Source organism: Pseudophryne corroboree, chromosome 2, assembly GCF_028390025.1.
Source record: "Pseudophryne corroboree isolate aPseCor3 chromosome 2, aPseCor3.hap2, whole genome shotgun sequence".
NCBI lineage: Eukaryota > Metazoa > Chordata > Amphibia > Anura > Myobatrachidae > Pseudophryne > Pseudophryne corroboree.
This window is the reverse complement of record NC_086445.1, coordinates 828,339,324-828,360,987: the sequence shown is the minus strand read 5'-3', so window position 1 is coordinate 828,360,987 and position 21,664 is coordinate 828,339,324. Positions and strand designations below refer to the sequence as shown.

The following is a 21,664-nucleotide window of genomic DNA, read 5'->3' as shown; positions in this document are numbered from 1 at the left end:
TTCATAAACTAACTCCCCCTATGGGACCCCCAATGCCGGTACAACCGTATGTGGTCCCTGCAGCTAACCCGCCGTGGGCGGACGATTTATCTGCTCAATTAAAGAAGTTGAACCAGTCCTTGACTACTAAAAAGTCTGACCAACGCTCGCCTAAGTCAAAGAGGTCATCTAAGCTAGCGTTTATCTCCTCACAATCCACTGTTGTCACTGACACCTCGTCTAATGAAGATGGCACATATACTGACCCCTCAGGTTCTGACTCAGATACGGCTGATGGGGAGGGTAGTTCATATGTGGATGTTCCTGATCTTTTGGAGGCTATTAAGTTAATTCTGCAGATTACAGATGATACCGAGCCATCCGTCCCTTCTAAGAAACCAGATAGGTTCAAGCGTCAGAAGGTGGTTAAGCAAGTTTTACCTCACTCTGACCACCTAGTGGATATACGTCAGGAACCCTGGGAAAACCCGGGTACGAAGTTTGTGCCTCAAAAGAAGATGCTGGCTCGCTATCCCCTCGCGCCAGAGTGGTCTAAAAATTGGGAAACGCCTCCTCCAGTAGACTCACATGTGGCTAGGATGGTGGTTTCCTCAGCTCTACCTGTCACTTCCATCACGTCTCTAAAAGAGCCTACGGATAAACGTGTGGAGGGTTCTCTGAAAGCGATGTACACCCTCACGGGTGCTGCACAAAGGCCCTCTATTGCATCTACACGGGATGCAGAGGCTATTGAAGCATGGGCCTTAGAGTTAGAAGCTGAAATCTCTTCTGACCATGCTAGACAATGCTTGTCATATATTGTCACAGCTTCTCGCTATATTAAAGAGGCGGCTTCTGATGCCGGTATCCTAGCAGCCAAGGCCTCTACTACGTCAGTCCTGGCTCGCCGGATATTGAGGCTGAGATCCTGTTCTGTGGATCTGGACTCTAGAAAAACCCTGGAGGTACTCCCTTTCAAGGGAGATATTCTGTTTGGGGAGGACTTAAATAAGATTGTGGCTGACTTGGCTACTGCCAAAACTGCCTGTTTGCCTAATACCGTTCCTTCTGTGTCGAAGGCTAAAGATACGTCCTTTAGTCCTTCAGGTAAAGCAAAAGGTCAGGCGTACCATAAGCAGGCCCGCACTTCCAAACCTGGTAAGCCGAAGCCTAAAAGAGCCTGGGCTGCCCATCAGCCAGCTGCCAAGACCCCAGGGTGGGGGGCCGGCTTCTAGGGTATAGGGTATACCCAGGAATGGTTGAAGACCACTTCAGATGCCTGGGTACGGGAAGTAGTCACTCAAGGTTACGCCATAGCCTTCAAATACCGACCCCCTCATCGATTTTGCCAGACAGACGTCCCTTTGGACCAGACAAAGGCAAAAACTCTGCACTCGGTGGTACAGACCCTCCTGGATACAGGAGTCGTAGTACAGGTGGCTCTTGCTCAGAGGGGCCAGGGATACTATTCTCCGCTGTTTCTAGTCCCGAAACCAAATGGGTCCTCCCGGCCCATTCTCAACCTCAAGGCATTGAACAGGCTTGTGAAGGTTTCTAAGTTTCGTATGGAAACCCTTCGCTCTATAGTTCTGGCCTTGGAACCTGGGGACTACATGGTCTGCTTACCTGCATATTCCTATAGCAGTGTCGCATCAACAATACCTGAGGTTCGCTATTGGCAACCTACATTACCAGTTTCGGGCGTTACCTTTTGGTTTAACAACGGCTCCGCGAGTCTTCACCAAAGTTATGGCGGTGATGACGGTGGTACTCCGCCGTCAAGGGGTCAGGATACTGCCGTATCTGGACGACTTGTTAATCCTAGCAAATTCCCCAGATTATCTCCTGCGTCATCTGGATATGACGGTCCAGTTTCTACAAGCCCACGGGTGGCTCATCAACTATAAGAAATCCTCCCTGGTCCCTGCTCAGAGCATGGTGCACCTGGGAGCGTTGTTGGACACTCACAACCAGAGGTTGTTCTTGTCTCAGGAGAAAGTCCTGAAGATTCAGGACAGGATTCGTTGCTTCCTTTCTCGTTCACAAGTGTTGATACATTCGACAATGCAGGTGCTGGGCCTAATGGTATCAGCATTCAACATGGTGGAGTATGCTCAATTCCATTCTCGCCCCCTCCAGAGGCTGATTCTAGCCAAGTGGGACGGCCTGCCTCACCGGATCAGATCTCAAATGATCTTCTTGACTCCGGAGGTCCGTCTGTCGCTACACTGGTGGCTCCGGGACCAACAATTGTGCAGGGGTCGTCCCTTCTGGATATCAAACTGGGTCCTGTTGACGACAGATGCCAGTCTAAGAGGTTGGGGCGCGTGCTGGAGCAACACTCCCTTCAGGGTCGGTGGACCAAGGAGGAATCTCTCCTCTCGATCAACATTCTGGAATTGCGGGCGGTCTTCAATGCGTTGAACCTGGACCAGCATTTAATTCAGAACCGTCCTGTTCAAGTACAGTCGGATAACGCCACCACAGTGGCTTACATAAATCATCAAGGCGGCACTCGAAGCCGTTTGGCAGTGAAGGAAGTCTCACGTATTCTACGTTGGGCGGAATGCTATCTACCGGCCATATCGGCAGTCTTCATTCCGAGAGTCCTGAATTGGGAAGCGGACTTTCTCAGTCGTCAGGACGTGCATGCTGGCGAGTGGGGCCTCCATCCAGAAGTGTTTCAACTCCTCGTGGAAAAGTGGGGTTTTCCAGACGTGGATCTGATGGCATCTCGACACAATCACAAGGTTCCGGTCTTCTGAGCAAGGACAAGGGATCCTCAAGCAGCATTTGTGGATGCGCTGGCGGTGCCGTTGAGGTATCGGCTGCCGTATGTGTTCCCTCCGGTGTCACTCCTGCCCAGGATAATTTGTAAGTTCAATCAAGAAAAAGGAAATCTGCTTCTCATAGGTCCAGCGTAGCTCAGACGGCACTGGTTCTCAGACCTGCAGGGCCTATCGTCAGAGCGTCCAATTCTACTTCCACAACGCCCAGACCTCCGCTTTCAGGGCCCCTGTGTCTACCAGGACCTAGCCCGGCTATCTTTGACAGTGTGGCTCTTGAAGCTTCCGTCTTGAGGGCTAAAAGGTTTTCTGAAGAGGTCATTAAAACTGTGTTGCGGGCCCGGAAACCAGCTTCTGCTCGGATTTATCATAGGGTCTGGCATTCCTACTTTGTTTGGTGCGCATTTAACAATTATGACGCTTCCAAGTTTAGTACAGCCAAACTTTTGGCTTTTCTGCAGCAAGGCTTAGATTTAGGCCTGCGTCTGGCCTCCCTGAAGGTTCATATTTCTGCCTTGTCGTTGTGGTTTCAGAGAAAAATTGCGACTTTACCTGATGTTCATACTTTCACTCAGGGTGTGTTGCGTATCCAACCTCCCTATGTCCCGCCTGTGGCTCCTTGGGACTTGTCGGTGGTTTTGGAGGCGTTGCAGGAGCCTCCATTTGAACCTCTTGGTTCATCTGACCTTAAGTGGCTTTCCCCTAAGGTGGTGTTCTTGCTGGCTATTTCCTCTGCTAGAAGAGTGTCTGATCTGGGTGCCTTGTCTTGTAGTTCCCCATGTTTGATTTTTCACCGTGACAGGGCGGTTCTTAGGACTCGTCCCGGATATTTACCTTAGGTGGTTTCTTCGTTCCACCTTAATCAGGAGATTGTGGTTCCGGCCTTTGTCTTTCTTGATTTGTCTCCCAAAGAGCGGTCTTTGGATGTGGTACGGGCTCTCCGTATCTATGTGAAGAGAACTGCTTCTATTTGAAAATCTGATTCTCTCTTTGTTTTGTTTGGATTTCACAAACGTGGCTGGCCTGCTCACAAGCAAACTCTGGCCAGATGGATTAGAATGGTGATTGCACATGCTTATGTGAAGGCTGGTCTCTCTGCTCCTGCTCACATTAAGGCTCATTCTACTCGGTCTGTTGGACCTTCTTGGGCGGCCCAACGTGGTGCGACCCTTGATCAATTGTGCAAGGCGGCTACGTGGTCCTCAGGGAACACGTTCATAAGGTTCTATGCCTTCGATACTGCCGCTTCTTAGGATGTTTCCTTTGGACGCCGGGTTCTTGTACCCGCTACAGTGCGTCCCCTCCCATAAGGAACTGCTTTAGGACATCCCCATTGTCCAATCCTTGTGGAGCCCAGTGTACCCCGCAGCAGAAAATGAGTTTTATGGTAAGAACTTACCTTTGTTAAAACTCTTTCTGCGAGGTACACTGGGCTCCACAAGGCGCCCACCCTGACGCACTTAGCTTCTTTGGGTTGGTATGGCATTAGCCGCTGACACTTCTCCTGTCGTGAGAGTGTGGTGTATGTGGCTACTAACCGTTGTCGTCTCTTTTCCTGCTACTGCATTGAGCTGGTTAACTAAAAACTGAGCTCCTGTGCTGGGAGGCGGGGTGATATAGGAGGCGGCGCTGTGCATTCTGGGAACAGTCAAAGCTTTGAGCCTGTTGGTGCCTCAGATCAAGATCCTACTCTACACCCCATTGTCCAATCCTTGTGGAGCCCAGTGTACCTCGCAGAAAGAATTTTAACAAAGGTAAGTTCTTACCATAAAACTCGTTTTCTTGAATCACTAAAAAACTGATTAAATTGCATGAGGTTGCAAAATGTTAACACATATTCATGTAGATTAAAGGAATACTAAATTATGATATAAATTAAAGGTATAATTTAGACTTGTTACCTCTAGGTGGCAGCACTGGCTACTACAATACTTTAAGAACAAAAGGAAATATACTTTATTATGGTTTTACTTGACTTTTTAATTTTTTTTTTGTTTTTAATGTTTTGCCCATTTTTGTGTTATAAAAAATGCCTACACATTTCATGAATTATTATGAGTAACTCGGTAAATATTGTAGGATACCCTAAACATGCTTACGAGTTGGGTAAGTCAAGTAATGACAATTGCTAGGAAAAGTTGTATTTTTTATATTTAGTGATCTCACATTAAACATAAAAAAATAATACACAAAAAACTCCAGAAAACAATTTTTTACATGAGAGGGCTTTAATATGCTACATAATAAAATATAGTCTTAGACCACTTCACTACAAAGCATATTTAAACAAAAATATATATACCACAGTGCAAGTAAATATTCTCCCTTTCCTGTAAAAAGTGTAAATTCCGTTTTCCCTCTCCAAGGGATAGTATAAGATAAAAGGTTATGCTGCGAACTACAGTGCTAAATGATACAAGCTGCCATGATCCTGAGAATAAATCTAAAATAATTAACAAGGCCAATTGGCTTTGTCAGTGTCATGAAGTGATAATGGGGCTGGGTGCAGAAATGAGGTTTCATCTTGGCCAGTTCTCAGGGTCTTCCCTCTCCATTGTTTCTTCTGAAATGATAGTTGCAGCTTTCCCTCCTGGGAGCTTGGTGTTAAGGTTTTGTTTAGCAAACAGGGGGCCTCCAGCAGGTGGATGCAGCCTGCTTGCCCTTAAGTTGAGCCAGTGAACCGTAGTGCATTTTAGGAAACTAGATGGTATATCATGGTTCTACTCCTCCCTGCTGTGCTATTAGGACAGAAAAAAATATAATCATGAGAATCTGTTGGGATGAAATGCTCCGTTCTGTGCTTTCTAAGCTGTGTTTGAGAAACATTAAAATGTTTTCTACAGCGAACATTCTGGTGCCCTGCTATAACTGGGGAGATATTGCATACGGTTTTTATAGTTCTTGCTTACACCAGGTCTATAAAGTATCATTTTAATTTTCTTTATGAAGCTATATATGACTAAAAACAAAAACATGTATCTACTACATATAATCTTGTCTTAAGAGGCTTTAGTGTGACTAGATGGGTGCCCCTGTAATAGACCATTTATGCAGTTGACTGAATAATAAACTTAAATACCAACCATGCAATTTTAGTATCCATAAAAAGGCTAATAATTGGATGCTCTCCACGTCTTGTGATATGTCGTTTTCCTACTCCTCTTGCTCTTATGTTTGCTTTCCAAGGGCAATAAACATATCCTGCATCTTGTTACGTAACTCCAGAATAAGAAGTGTTAAACAGATTAACAATTATAAGCTGTATCTGAGGACTGCATTTTATACTAAACACCCCCCTACCTTATTGCTAACTGCTTTAACTTGTCACATTAAATGAGGAAAAGTACTTTTAAAATCTTGATGTGTAGGCTGTGTCAAGAAAAGAGTAAGCCTTTTGATTATTCATTTGTTGCCTATTTATGTACGCCTTCACACACTTAGCATCCAAGCAAGAGTTTCTTTCTACAAGTTAACGCCTTTTCTATGCCAGATTGCTCAGATTGGTGGAGTTTGCTTAATTGCCTTGCTCTGTGTACGTTAAGAGCTGCACATGTAAGATACAATTCCCTAACTTGTCAGCCATATTAACATTTACTAAATACATTATTGAACCCCTACCCACCCATTCATAAGATATAATATGTATTGTAGACTATATATCACTCTGAAAGACTAACGGTAGTCTATTTACTCCTGGTTTGCAAATAGTTTTCAAAAGGAGCAGCATAATGTTTCAAAGGAAAGTCCGTCTTGTATCTTGTCTTGAGTCAACATTATCCCCATATTAGCTTGATTGAATATTTTATTTTGTTACAGGTTTTTCCTTTTCCATTATTTTCTGGCTGGCTAACCATATCTTTTCCCCGCATCTCTTGCTTGAGAGAATTAAAGATCCAACCTCTAGGACAGGCATTCCCAACCTCTGTCCTCATGGCACACTAACAATGCATGTTTTACTGATATCCAGGCTTCAGCATAGATGGATAAATCATAACTCCGGTACTAATTAAGTCACCTGTGCTCAAGTATGGATATCGCTAAAACACAGACTGTTAGTGTGTCTTGGGGGCCGAGCTTGGGAATGCCTGCTCTAAGACAGCATATTAATAAAGATGTCACTTCTTTGCAAACATTGAAGAAATACTTATATAGTATTATAGTGAAAAGTAACTGCTCTCACCTACAGTATAAAAAGCAAATTCAAAGTGCAGGATAATCTAGTGAAGCATTGTTACAATATTTTATTGAAAAATATAGAAAAATGAAAACTTTACAATAAAAAAAGATGAGAACTGTCTCTGAATCCTCCAGAGACCAATATAGTACACAATAACCACAATGGCTTCAGTCAGTCTGTCAGGTGTCCAGTACTACCTTAGGGATAATCTAGAGAGCTATGAGCACGTAACTGTGTTAAGAAGACTATGCAATACAGTAGATTTAACATTTTGCAGCCAAGATTTTATCTGTATACTTTTGTGCAATAAGCTTGTAGCCACATGATTTGTTTGGATATTTGCGTAAACAAATGTTAGCTTAAAAAAAAAATTAAAATACAAGGTGTGTGGCGCTTAATCCCGTTGCCTGGTGTGGTCGCATGAGATGAGGCCACCCAAGCCTTAGCTTTCCCTGATATGGTTGCATCTGTTGTGACCGTGTCAGGATAACCCACTGCCAGCCGCTGGAAGGTAATCTTCTGATAGCTGCTGGGCTCCTGGAAGCAGTTTCCGGCCCCTCCACTCCCTCTGATCCCCTGCAATCCCTTCCTCTACCCCTGGACACTGTAAAGAGTGATCCTAATAGGAAAACTTTCTTTCTGCAAGCCTGTGGATCTTTAGGCAGCCTCGGCTGCCCTGTGTTTCCACTGCTACACTGACTCTGACTGTGATTAGTGATCCTAACCGGGGTCCCTGTAGCTGCCCCCTCCGCCCAGTCACTCCTCATAATAGCTGGAGCCTTCTGCTGGCTTGTCTTCTTGCAGGACTGTGAAGTCCTGAGTAGCAGTTTTATACAATTTTTAAAACAAAATGAAATATATATATATGTGTGTGTGTGGGTGTATGTGTATATATATATATATATATATATATATACAAACACGAAAAAACGAGGCGGCACTCGGAGTCTTCAAAATAGCAGCAAACTTTGTATTAGTGCAGATCAACGTTTCGGGGTCTCCCCCTTCGTCAGGATTAGTGCAAAATGACAAATAGTGCAAATAAATACAACTCACCCCCAATCAGAACATCCCCGCATGCTGATGTCGCTGGCCGCAGCCGCCGGACTGACGTCACCCGCGTCTCAGCGGAAGTGACGCGTCAGGAGCCCGGCGGTGCGTCCATGGCAACGCACCCTGGTAACGGAGCTGTAAACAACATTCAATTGAGAAGCCCAGTGCCAACGTGACACAGCCACCTAAAGTGCTCACTGCTGTATGCTGCAGTTTCAAGTTTAAAAACATACAGTGATAAACAAATATAATATCAGGTTACTAAACGACACATCAGTGATAAAAACGAATATTATAAGAAAAACAGAATGCACATGCAAACAGCCAAAGATTTAAAAATGCACATTAATGACCTGCAACAAACCGGCAATTATTAGATATACATATAATTCTTAGTTATTATTGCATCTATCCCAAGAGCCAGGTATCTCATCTTAGATAAAATTAAAAAGCCCTAGGTTATGATTAAGGCCCACCGGCCTAAGGGTGTTAAGCCTATGGATCCACCGGGATTCCAGCTGCAGTAGCTTTTTCCCTCCCGCAAGAACGGTTGCTTTAAATGCACCGGGTGCACAACGTGTTTGCACATGTCTGTGGGCGATCACATTGCGCACCCCTGTTCGGGGAAAAAATTCCTGATTAGATGGCCTCTCACGTGCACCACCAAATTTGTGGTGTATGCCATCATGTGCCCTTGCGGCAGATACTACATAGGCAAAACTGAGTGCCAGTTTAAGATCAGGATGGCACAGCATCGATTGGCCATTAGGAATGCCCTGTCAACAGGTAAGGGCGACCAACCTGTGGCCAAACACTTTTTGGAGCACCGACACACGATGGCCACCTTTAAACATAGAATAATTGATCATGTGCCTGATTCTATGCGAGGTGGCAGCAGAGGGAAAAAGCTACTGCAGCTGGAATCCCGGTGGATCCATAGGCTTAACACCCTTAGGCCGGTGGGCCTTAATGATAACCTAGGGCTTATTAATTTTATCTAAGATGAGATACCTGGCTCTTGGGATAGATGCAATAATAACTAAGAATTATATGTATATCTAATAATTGCCGGTTTGTTGCAGGTCATTAATGTGCATTTTTAAATCTTTGGCTGTTTGCATGTGCATTCTGTTTTTCTTATAATATTCGTTTTTATCACTGATGTGTCGTTTAGTAACCTGGTATTATATTTGTTTATCACTGTATGTTTTTAAACTTGAAACTGCAGCATACAGCAGTGAGCACTTTAGGTGGCTGTGTCACGTTGGCACTGGGCTTCTCAATTGAATGTTGTTTACAGCTCCGTTACCAGGGTCCGTTACCGCCAGGCTCCTGACGCGTCACTTCCGCTGAGACGCGGGTGACGTCAGTCCGGAGGTCCGGCGGCTGCGGCCAGCGACATCAGCATGCGGGGATGTTCTGATTGGGGGTGAGTTGTATTTATTTGCACTATTTGTCATTTTGCACTAATCCTGACGAAGGGGGAGACCCCGAAACGTTGATCTGCACTAATACAAAGTTTGCTGCTATTTTGAAGACTCCGAGTGCCGCCTCGTTTTTTCGTGTTTGTATCTAAGGTGGACGTAATCCACGGAGGAGGGCACCTGAGCAAGACAGTCCCGTGTCAGGGACATATCCAAGTGCCGGAGTTTAACTTTCTGTATATATATATATATATATATATATATATATACACTGCTCAAAAAAATAAAGGGAGCACTTAAACAACACAATGTAACTCCAAGTCAATCACACTTCTGTGAAATCAAACTGTCCACTTAGGAAGCAACACTGATTGATAATCAATTTCAAATGCTGTTGTGCAAATGGAATAGACAACAGGTGGGAATTATAGGCAATTAGCAAGACACCCCCAATAAAGGAGTTGTTCTGCAGGTGGTGAGACCACTTCTCAGCTCCTATGCTTTCTGGCTGATATTTTGGTCACTTTTGAAAGCTGGCGGTGCTTTCACTCTAGTGGTAGCATGAGACGGAGTCTACATCCCACACAAGTGGCTCAGGTAGTGCAGCTCATCCAGGATGGCACATCAATGCGAGCTGTGGCAAGAAGGTTTGCTGTGTCTGTCAGCGTAGTGTCCAGAGCATGGAGGCACTACCAGGAGACAGGCCAGTACATCAGGAGACGTGGAGGAGGCTGTAGGAGGGCAACAACCCAGCAGCAGGACCGCTACCTCCGCCTTTGTGCAAGGAGGAACAGGAGGAGCACTGCCAGAGCCCTGCAAAATAACATCCAGCAAGCCACAAATGTGCATGTGTCTACTCAAATGATCAGAAACAGACTCCATGAGGGTGGTATGAGGGCCTGACGTCCACAGGTGGAGGTTGTGCTTACAGCCCAACACGTGCAGGACGTTTGTACTACAGGTACCAGCGGGCCCGTTTTTATCCCGCATGCTGGTACTTGTGGTTCTCCAAGTACCAGCTTGCGGGGGAGGCTTGCTGGGACTTGTAGTACTACAGGAAAAAACAATATTCTTGTCATTTTCTCAAGGCTATCAGCCCCCCATCCACAGCCCTTGGATGGGGGGGGGAGGGACAGCCTCGGGCTTCACCCCTGGCCCTTGGGTGGCTGGGGGGGGGACCCCTTGATTGAAGGGGTCCCCACTCCCCCAGGGTAACCCGGCCAGGGGTGACTAGTTGGATATTTAGTGCCACGGCCGCAGGGCGCTGTATAAAAGTGACCCCCGGCTGTGGCATTATCTGTCCAGCTAGTGGAGCCCGATGCTGGTGTAAAAAATACGGGGGACCCCTACTCTTTTTGTCCCCCGTATTTTTTGCACCAGCACCAGGCGCAGAGCCCGGTGCTGGTTTTAAAAATACGGGGGATCCCCTGTCCATTTTTCCCCCGGATTTTTAGAACCAGGACCAGCTCGAAGAGCCCGAGGCTGGTTATGCTTTGGAGTGGGGACCCCACGCAATTTTTTTTCGGGTTTTTTCCCGTTTTTTTAAAAATCGGAACAAAATCCGTCAAATCGGCCGTTTTTCGTCAGCGGGACTGTCGAATCCGTTTTTTATTGAATATGGTCAATTTCGGCACCCACTTGCCGAAATTAGACGGTCGAATTAAAAAACGGCCGAAAAATTGCCGCGATTCGCCGCTAATTGCATATACCCCTAAGTATTCAATGGGGTCAGAGTAAGAAGGGGTTGGTATGAAGTGCAGGGCTGGCTGGGGTGGAGTCCTTTTACTTGTTTTACATAATAAAATAATATGGCAATCTAACTTGATATTTGATTATTTAACATGAGTTACATGCGCTTCAATGATATACATCAAGTGGCCAAATTATTATGGCCGCCGGGTGGTTGTATGTAAAGTAGCTATTCCACAGGTAAGCCGAGGTGGAATGTCTGAATCTCTATAAGAATGGAAAGGTGAAGGCATGCAGAGGCTTATAATATGAATCACTCATGAAATAATGGGCAAACAACATGATCTGACAGACTTTGAACATGGGGTGATTGTTGATGTGAGCATTAGCAAAACAACTGTACTGGTGACTAGTTTGAGAGAGGCCGTTGTTCAAGTGTACACAGAGTGGACCAGCAGACCAAAAATTGGGTCCAAGCACAAGGCCTGTTTTCATTAGCAGCTACTTTTATGCTCGAGAGGAACTAACAGTGGGCAGACTTGTTCAATCCCATAGACTGGCAACAGTACCTCAAATTACAAATGATCTAAATTCAGGTAGACTCTCAACACTGCATATTACATCGAATGGGCTACAGAAGCAGAAGGTTTGTCAGTATGCCATTGTTGTCTGCTCCAAACTGAGTGAAACACCTCCCAGTTTAATCAGGAACACAGAAATTGGACAGTAAATGATTAGAAATGGGCCATGTAGTCTAAGAAATCACACTTTTACTTAAACCATGTAGATGGTAGGGTGAGCATATGGAGACGACAGCTCTATGGGTTCTTGCATCATCGGGCGTCTTTTTTTGCCAAAAATGCATCTTACAGATGTGTCTCTAATACATCTTGCCTCAATACGCCATGCAGCAGGAGATGCCTGGCGTGGGTCAGCTGGCAGCTTTGGTAACGTCTGGTATCTTATTTTGCAGAATATGCATTTTATTCGCACTGCTATGTGACGAGAACGGACAAGCATTATTGCTAATTAAAATATGTGGCATGCCTGTATTCTGTGTGCGACTATGGTTGTATCTGCTTACAAAATGCTATGTTACAGTGATTACCAGGAAAACTCTGTAACGTAGCATTTCGTACGTAGATAAAGCCAGTCACACACAGAATATCATTTTAATCAGCAAAAGCTGCTTTTGCGTCTTACTCTCATCATTTTGCAAATAAGAGGCCGTTTAATGGACAAAGTCGCACGTTAAAACGCTCACCGCTATTGAATAACGCCACTGCATGGCGTAAGTAGAAGGGCTGTTTAACATACAGGGAGGCTAGATGTTAGTGGACACATCAGTAGGTGGCAGAGTGGAGCCAACTCGGGTAGTACATTCATGGTGCAAATCTCTGGTTTAGCATGCCTTGCTGGCTTTCCTGAACTCTCAATTTCATAACAATTTTTTTTTCCTATGTCTGCTGGAAACGTACAGTAAAAGGTTAGTTTCTATTGTATTTATCACAAAACACATAGGGGAGCAACTAAGCAACTTATTTAAGAAATACTCAATTGAAATTAATTTTTTTCTTAGTTATATCTAGCGTTATTTTTAGCCCCAGTGTTACTTCAGATTAGCCATCATACTTAAACCATGATTATGCTTTCAAGTTACATAATGCTTCCTGTCAATACACTGTACAAGTAATATTACATACTAGAGAAACATTAGCTATTCAATACTCTCATAAAAATCCTCAATTAAACAAGTTGATAGTGCTTCTCATTGGCCTCTGACAGGGAGAGAGCACAGCGAGAAGTGATTGGCATTCATTGTGTACACTGTGCTGTAGAAATGCCTGCTCTAGTGTTCAATGATCACTTGTATTTTTGTCATATGATAATGTCTGAAAATTCTGTTGTATGTCAAGTCCATTATGCAAATTAATTACTTGAATTGTTTAACAATTGGATAATTCTTCTATTAGCTTCTTTCTTTTTTTAAAAATAGTGTTCGATCTTAATACAAAAAATAAAAATGGCTTAAAAAAGTGGCAATCACCCTGAAACCCAGTTTTTTTTAATGGATTTAACACTTTGCCCCATGCATGGTAGCATCTTTGGCCAATTGACTGAATCACTGGCAACCATAATATTGGTCATATTGATAAATATAGTTGTCTTATATTATTGTGTTTGCTGTAGAGTAGATTGCATTATGCATTTAATATCTTTTCTGGTTATTACGTTTCATCAAAATGTTAAACAGAGAGCTACTGAGAATACCACCACACAATCAATTCTCCTCAGGGTTTAGAGCAGTGGCTCCCAGACTCAGTCTTCAAGTGCCCCCAACAGTTCATGTTTTTCATGTCTCCTCACAGGATTGCAAGTGAAATAATTGTAAACTGTGTCAGTGAGGAACGAATATACCTGTTCAACTGCTAGGTGACCTGGAAAACATGAACTGTTGGGGGTGCTCGTGGACCGAGTTTAGGAACCATTGGGTTAGAGTATAAAACTGCACGTTCGTCTCTTTTCTCGACTGCCCTTCAAGATTTTTTTTTTTTTTTTTTTTTCTTGCCTTGCTATTCACGAGTTAAATTTGGTTTAAGTTTTAATTAAACCTTTTGATTTCATTTGTGTCATATACTAAAATGATAATGTCTTGAAATTTTACATATGTAAATGACTTTACTAGCTGAGGATAAATTGTTATTTGTGGTAATGCCCACACATAGAAAAGATGGACAAAAAAAAAGCTGAAGATTCAACAAGTTAAAGGAACAGTCTAACTACGGTAGGTTGGTCGGAGTGGAGAGTCAATACTTTCTGGAACAGGATTGTGGAAGTATCAAGGATTTACTAAAATATGTGGCTTAAATATTAATAGCCTGCGGGTTGTGAAAAGAGCCAATGTTTTTGGTGATTTTTTTTATTTTTAAATCAACATAAGGTTGATTGTGTCTTTTCAAAAGTGCCTCTTACATTTGGCCCAGTATGTATGGTGAACTTTAACAAATATAACACTTGATGCTCTGACTCTACCAGTCATACCACATTGGTTTTACAATATTTGGGGGAAAAGTACACCATGCTCTTCATTTTATTAAGTTTTTGTGTGTCAAAAGAAAATAAACTTGGTATTAATAAATTTATATACATTTTAATTAAGTATTTGGGTTTTTTTTTTTCTTTTGAGGCAGAGCACAAAGTGTCAATATTTGTTAGGGTTTTTTTTGTATACAATCAAAAAGGTTAAGACGTTCATTTTACTGAAAAGGAAGCACTTTTAAAATGTTCTTATATTTTGATGTTTAAATCATGTAATCACCCCCCTCCCCCCCACAATAATTTTTTTTTTTTTTAAATCTACACATAAACACAAATACAAATAAGCATACTAGTCGTATGTTATTTTTTACAAACATTCTGTTCACACTTTTATTAGGCCTTGATCCATCTCAGTTCCGGGTTCAGCAACATTATCAAAAAGATGAGGAGAATGATGCTTTGCTGGGAGGTCCAGCTCAGCTAACTGATGAAGAGAAGTACAGAGACTGTGAACGGTTCAAGTTTTGCTGCCCCAAGTGTGGAATGGAAAACATCTATGACAGTGTTTTTGATGGATCGGTCAGTAACACCATTTTTCTGTTAATGTTTTGTAGGACATACTGTAGAGTACTGTATGCCACTTTTCCAATGTTATACTATAGTAATGCAAAGGTAAGCTCTTTGACACATTAGTTGCAATCTAGTCTTCTGCCTTTGTAAATTTTGGTGGTGATGAAAGCTGCGCCTAAAATTTTGGCTTAATTTGCTGGTCTATGTTTAAAAGGCAGTTTGGGTTGGCGTATGCTACAGATTTATTAAGGTACAGTATAGTACATCTAAAATATTTATTGATTTCTGCAGCGGGGTACACTGGGATTCCACAGGGAATACATTGGGGTGTAGAGTTGGATCTTGATCTGAGGCACCAACAGGCTAAAGCTTTGTCTGTTCCCAGGATGCATTGCACCGCCTCCTCTATAACCCCACCTCCAGGCACTGGAGCACAGTTTGTAAGTTGGTGCCTGCAGAGCAGTTCACTAACAGGTGGGGCTGTGCTAGGAATCCCTGAAAAGAGCTTTTAAGAAGACTTCAAGGCCGCAGCACTTTCTATGTCTTTATGACATGCTGTGCTGCGGCTCCATCACCTCCGCCAGCTGCATTGCATACTCCGGAAGCCGGGTTCCCGAGTACTTGCAGCGGAGGCGCACCGGTCATCAGGCGCACCACCGCTGGGGCTCTCCAGGATCGCGTGGCTGCACATCAGGGAGGAGGTGAGAGGGTCCCGTTTGATATAGGCTCCACAGTACCCAGTGGTGAGGACCAGCATAGGGGATAAAACGCTGACCTGTAGCCCATACCCCAGCTCCGAGCGCCATCTACTGCTGGTGTTCCCTCCCTGGAGCTGCATTTAACTCTCCCTGACAGAGATTTTAGCGCCATCTTCACTACTAGCTGGGCTGATCTCCGGGACTGCAGGGCTCTGTCTCCTCTGTAAAGCCGCCTGTCTCATCAGTGCTGTGCATTTACAGGCACTTAAGTATTCTACATGTCATTTTAGACAGTGTTAGTTAAGAACAAGTGTACTGCTATCTGAATATTTAGTACAAGTATTCTGTGATATACATCCAGTATCTACTGTGCATTGTTATATCTATACTCATACATATTTATATGTAAATTATCTAGTCCAGTGCAGTTTTATTGTTTATATGTAATAACTTCTGCATTGTACCTGTGACTGAGTGTGACTGTAGCTGTTGTGTGGGATTCCATTGGGTGGTATTCATGTGACCGCTGGTCAGCTGACCGACAGTCACATGACCTCCTCCACGAGCCCGACGGCTCACTATCCCGATTATTGCAAGCCTGGAGAATTTCAGGGTATCACTGGACATCAAGGATGCTTACCTGCATGTCCCTATTTACCCTCCTCACCAGGAGTACCTCAAAATTGTGGTACAGAATTGTCATTACCAATTCCAGACGTTGCCGTTGGTCTGTCCCCGGCACCGAGGGTATTTACCAAGGTAATGGCCGAAAGAATTATCCAGTACTTGGACAATCTCCTTATAAGGGCGAGGTCCAGGGAGCAGTTGTTTGTCAGAGTAGCACTATCTCGGGAAGTGCTACAACAGCACGACTGGATTCTGAATATTCCAAAGTCGCAGCTGGTTCCTACGACGCATCTACTGTTCCTGGGGATGGTTCTGGACACAGAACAGAAAAAAGTGTTTCTCCCGCAGGAGAAAGCCAAGGAGCTGTTATCTCTAGTCAGAGGCCTCCTGAAACTAAAACAGGTGTCGGTGCATCACTGCACGCGAGTCCTGGAAAAAATGGTAGCTTCCTACGAAGCAGTTCCATTCGGCAGGTTCCATGCAAGAACTTTTCAGTGGGACCTCTTGAACGGGATCGCATCTTCAGATGCATCGGCTGATAACCCTGTCTCCAAGGACCAGGGTGTCTCTGCTGTGGTGGCTGCAGAGTGCTCATCTTCTAGAGGGCCGCAGATTCGGCATACAGGACTGGGTCCTGGTGATCACGGATGACAGCCTTCGAGGCTGGGGGGCAGTCACACAGGGAAAAAATTTCCAAGGACTTTGGTCAAGTCAGGAGTCGTCCCTACACATACATATTCTGGAACTGAGGGCCATTTACAATGCCCTAAGTCAGGCAAGACCTCTGCTTCAAAACCAGCCGGTACTGATCCAATCAGACAACATCACGGCAGTCGCCCATGTAAACCGACAGGGCGGCACAAGAAGCAGGATGGCGTGGCAGAAGCCACAAGGATTCTCCGATGGGCGGAAAATCACGTCTTAGCACTGTCAGCAGTGTTCATTCCGGGAGTGGACAACTGGGAAGCAGACTTCCTCAGCAGACACGACCTACACCCGGGAGAGTGGGGACTTCATCCAGAAGTCTTCAAACTGTTGGTAAACCGTTGGGAAAGGCCACAGGTGGACATGATGGCGTCCCGCCTCAACAAAAAGCTAAAGAGATATTGCGCCAGGTCAAGGGACCCTCAGGCGATAGCTGTGGACGCTCTAGTGACACCGTGGGTGTACCAGTCGGTTTATGTGTTCCCTTCTCTGCCTCTCATACCAAAGGTACTGAGAATAATAAGAAGGCGAGGAGTAAGAACGATACTCGTGGTTCCGGATTGGCCAAGAAGAGCTTGGTACCCAGAACTTCAAGAAATGATATCAGAGGACCCATGGCCTCTACCGCTCAGACAGGATCTGTTACAGCAGGGGCCCTATCTGTTTCAAGACTTCCCGCGGCTGCGTTTGACGGCATGGCGGTTGAATTCCGGATCCTAAAGGAAAAGGGCATTCCGGAGGAAGTCATTCCTACGCTGATAAAAGCCAGGAAAGAAGTAACCGCAAACCATTATCACCGTATTTGGCGAAAATATGTTGCGTGGTGTGAGGCCAGGAAGGCCTCTACAGAGGAATTTCAGCTGGGTCGTTTTCTGCATTTCCTACAGTCGGGAGTGACTATGGACCTAAAAATTGGGTTCCATTAAGGTCCAGATTTCGGCTCTGTCGATTTTCTTCCAGAAAGAACTGGCTTCACTGCCTGAAGTTCAGACATTTGTAAAGGGAGTGCTACGTATTCAGCCCCTTTTGTGCCTTCTTTGGCACCTTGGGATCTCAACGTGGTGTTGAGTTTCCTGAAATCACATTGGTTTGAGCCACTTAAAACTGTGGATCTGAAATATCTCACGTGGAAAAAAGTGGTCATGTTATTGGCCTTGGCTTCGGCCAGGCGTGTGTCAGAATTGGCGGCTTTGTCATGTGAAAGCCCTTATCTGATTTTCCATATGGATAGGGCAGAATTGAGGACTCGTCCCCAGTTTCTCCCTAAGGTGGTATCAGCTTTTCACTTGAACCAACTTATTGTAGTGCCTGCGGCTACTAGGGGCTTGGAAGATTCCAAGTTACTGGACGTAGTCAGGGCCTTGAAAATTTATGTTTCCAGGACGGCTGGAGTCAGGAAAACTGACTCGCTTTTTATCCTGTAGGCACCCAACAAACTAGGTGCTCCTGCTTCTGAGCAGACTATTGCTCGCTGGATTTGTAGCACAATTCAGCTGGCGCATTCTGCGGCTGGATTGCCGCATCCTAAATCAGTAAAAGCCCATTCCACAAGGAAAGTGGGCTCATCTTGGGCGGCTGCCCGAGGGGTCTCGGCTTTACACTTTTGCCGAGCTGCAACTTGGTCAGGGGCAAACACGTTTGCTAAATTCTACAAATTTGATACCCTGGCTGAGGAGGACCTTGAGTTCTCTCATTCGGTGCTACAGAGTCATCCGCACTCTCCCGCCCGTTTGGGAGCTTTGGTATAATCCCCATGGTCCTTACGGAGTTCCCAGCATCCACTAGGACGTCAGAGAAAATAAGATTTTACTCACCGGTAAATCTATTTCTCGTAGTCCGTAGTGGATGCTGGGCGCCCATCCCAAGTGCGGATTGTCGGCAATACTTGTATATAGTTATTGCCTAACTAAAGGGTTATTGTTGAGCCATCTGTTGAGAGGCTCAGTTATATTTCATACTGTTAACTGGGTATAGTATCACGAGTTATATGGTGTGATTGGTGTGGCTGGTATGAGTCTTACCCGGGATTCAAAATCCTTCCTTATTGTGTCAGCTCTTCCGGGCACAGTATCCAGTATCCTGTATCTGGAGGAGGGGCATAGAGGGAGGAGCCAGTGCACACCAGATAGTACCTAATCTTTCTTTTAGAGTGCCCAGTCTCCTGCGGAGCCCGTCTATTCCCCATGGTCCTTACGGAGTTCCCAGCATCCACTACGGACTACGAGAAATAGATTTACCGGTGAGTAAAATCTTATTTTTTACTGTGTTTTCCAGTCACCTCATACCGCTTAAATCCTCTGTTTTGTGTCCTGTGTTTATTGTCACATAACATAGGGTTTTTTTGCAGGTATTGTGTTTGTCTGGCTATATTGTACTGTTACGCCCTAAGGCTACATTCCTTATAATGTCTGCCACACAGGGCGGGAAATATGCGGACGCTTCTGCATCCTGCAGTACTGGCACCACGGATTTACCTGAGGGGGAAGTTTTGGCTGCTGGTTCAGGAGCTGAGTGCCATACACTCAGTCAAACTGCAGCACCTGTGGCCAATCAGTACCCACCTTGCGCAGCGTTCTCAAGTATGCCGAGTACACTTGTGACACGTCTTACGCCCCCTATGGGACCTCCATTGCCATTGATGCCACATATTGTCCCTGTAGTTAATCTATCCAATTACAACAATTAAATCAATCCTTGGTTAGACAAAAGTCTACCCCACGCCCCTCTGGGGCCAAGGGGTCATCTAAACAGGCCATTTCTTCCTCAATATCCACTAATATTTCGAATAATTCTTCCGATGAGGATGGGAAATATACTGATCCGTCAGACACTGATACAGTTGCTTCTGATGAGGAATCTACAACCCAGGTTGATGTTCCTGACCTAGTGGAGGCCATTAAGCTAATTCTTCTAATAGATGATGACATTGAGCCTACTACTGTGCCTAAGAAACCTGAAAAGTTCAAAGGTCGGAAGGTTGCTAAGGTAGTCTTACCACATTCTGACCATTTAATTGACATACGTCAGGAATCCTGATCCTCGCCAGGAAAGAAATTTTCTCTGTCTAAAAAGATGCTAGCTCGTTATCCTATCCCTGCGGAGTTGAGTAACAAGTGGGAAACTCCACCGTCGGTGGACTCTCATGTCGCATGTCTTGTGGTGTCATCTACTCTGCCTGTCACCACTGTCACCTCACTGAAAGAACCGACGGATAAGTGTGTGGAGGGATGCTTGATATCTATTTACTCTCTTACTGGTGCGGTACATAGACCCACAATGGCAGCCTCCTGTGCTGCAAAAGGAATTGAAGCATGGGTTCAGGCAATTGAGGATGAGCTGCCGCAGGATTTTTCTGACACTGCTAGACAATATCTGTCTTACATTACCACAGCCTCCCACTATATTCAGGAGGTGGCCTCTGATGCAGGTGTAATGGCAGCCAAGGCATCTACTACGTCTATCCTGGCTCGTCAAATTATGTGGTTGAGTTTCTGGAAGGTGGACCTGGACTCCAAAAAGACCTTGGAGGTGCTCCCTTTTAAGGGAGACATCCTTTTTGGGGATGATCTGAACAAGATTTTAACTGATTTGGCTACTGCCAAGACTGCATGTCTCCCAAATACTAATCCTTCTGCTCCGAAGGCTGAGAGTACCACTTTTCGTTCCTTTTGACCTCCAGGGATAGCAAAAGGTCATGCGTATCCGCGACAGGCTCGTGCTTCCAAATCCACTAAACCTAAATCTAAACAATCCTGGGCCGCCCGTCAGCCTGCTTCCAAACAAGACAAGCATGACGAGGTGGGCCTCCCCCTGGGGGACCCCCGGGTGGGGGGCCGACTTATTTAGTTCGGCCAGGCCTGGTTAAAGACCACTTCGGACGCCTGAGTGAAGGAGGTTGTCTCTCACGGGTTCACAGTCTCTTTCAAGAGATGTCCTCCTCGCCAGTTTTGCACAACGTTTATCCCGGCGGATCCGTTAAAAGCGCAAGCTCTACACTTGGTTGTACAATCACTTCTGGATACAGGAGTGGTATTGTCGGTACCTCTGTCTCAGAGAGGCAGGGGATACTAATCGACCCTGTTTCTAGCTCCGAAGCCAAATGGGTCCTTCCGGCCTTTACTCAACCTCAAATCATTGAACAAGTTTGTGAGAGTATCCAAATTCCGTATGGAAACTGCGCTCTATAGTGCTGGCCATGGAACCCGAAGACTATATGGTATCCCTGTACATGCAGGATGCTTACCTGCACATACCTATTGCCATGTCGCATCAGCAATATCTGCTGTTTTCTATTTGCAACCTACATTATCAATTCGAGGCACTGCCTTTTGGATTCGCCACAGCCCCTCAGATTTTCACCAATGTCATGGCCGTGATGATGTCTCTTCTCTGCCGTCAGGGAATCAGGATCCTGCCATATCTGGACGACTTGCTGATCCTGGCGAACTCCCAAGAGGTACTCCTCAGACATCTGGAACTGACGGTCCAACTCCTACAAGCCCACGGATGGCTCATCAACTGGAAAAAGTCCTCGCTGGTCCCTGCTCGGAGCATGGTGCACCTGGGGGCACTTCTGGACACACACAGCTTTTGTCTCCTGAGAAAGTCCTGAAACTTCTGGACAGGATCAGATATTTCTTTTCTCGACCAAGTACTAGGCCTCATGGTGTCGGCTTTCGACATGGTAGAGTACGCTCCATTTCATTTCTGCCCTCTGCAGGCGTTAATCATTTCCAAGTTGGATGGCCTGCCTCATCAGATCAGGTCTCAAATGATCTCCTTGACTCTGGAGGTTCGTCTGTCACTGAGCTGGTGACTACAGGATCAACAGTTGTGCAAGGGTCGTCCCTTCTGGATCTCCACCTGGGTCCTCCTGACAACGGATGCCAGTCTGCGGGGTTGGGGCGCGGTGTTGGA

The 21,664-nt window shown here is 45.2% G+C and overlaps 1 protein-coding gene across 5 annotated transcripts in view; it reads left to right on the top strand.

Annotated features, from left to right (window-relative positions):
• The window catches only part of POLA1 (DNA polymerase alpha 1, catalytic subunit), a 1,252,649-nt gene that overhangs the window by 803,613 nt on the left and 427,372 nt on the right, over nt 1-21,664 (top strand). For all 5 annotated transcript variants that reach the window (XR_010241483.1, XM_063955699.1, XM_063955698.1 and 2 more), the window contains exon 32: nt 14,545-14,726. Coding sequence is in view for 4 of the 5 variants with exons in the window: in XM_063955699.1 (XP_063811769.1) it covers nt 14,545-14,726 (182 nt within the window). In the remaining variant the exon portion in view is untranslated. The remainder of the gene's footprint in view (nt 1-14,544; nt 14,727-21,664) is intronic.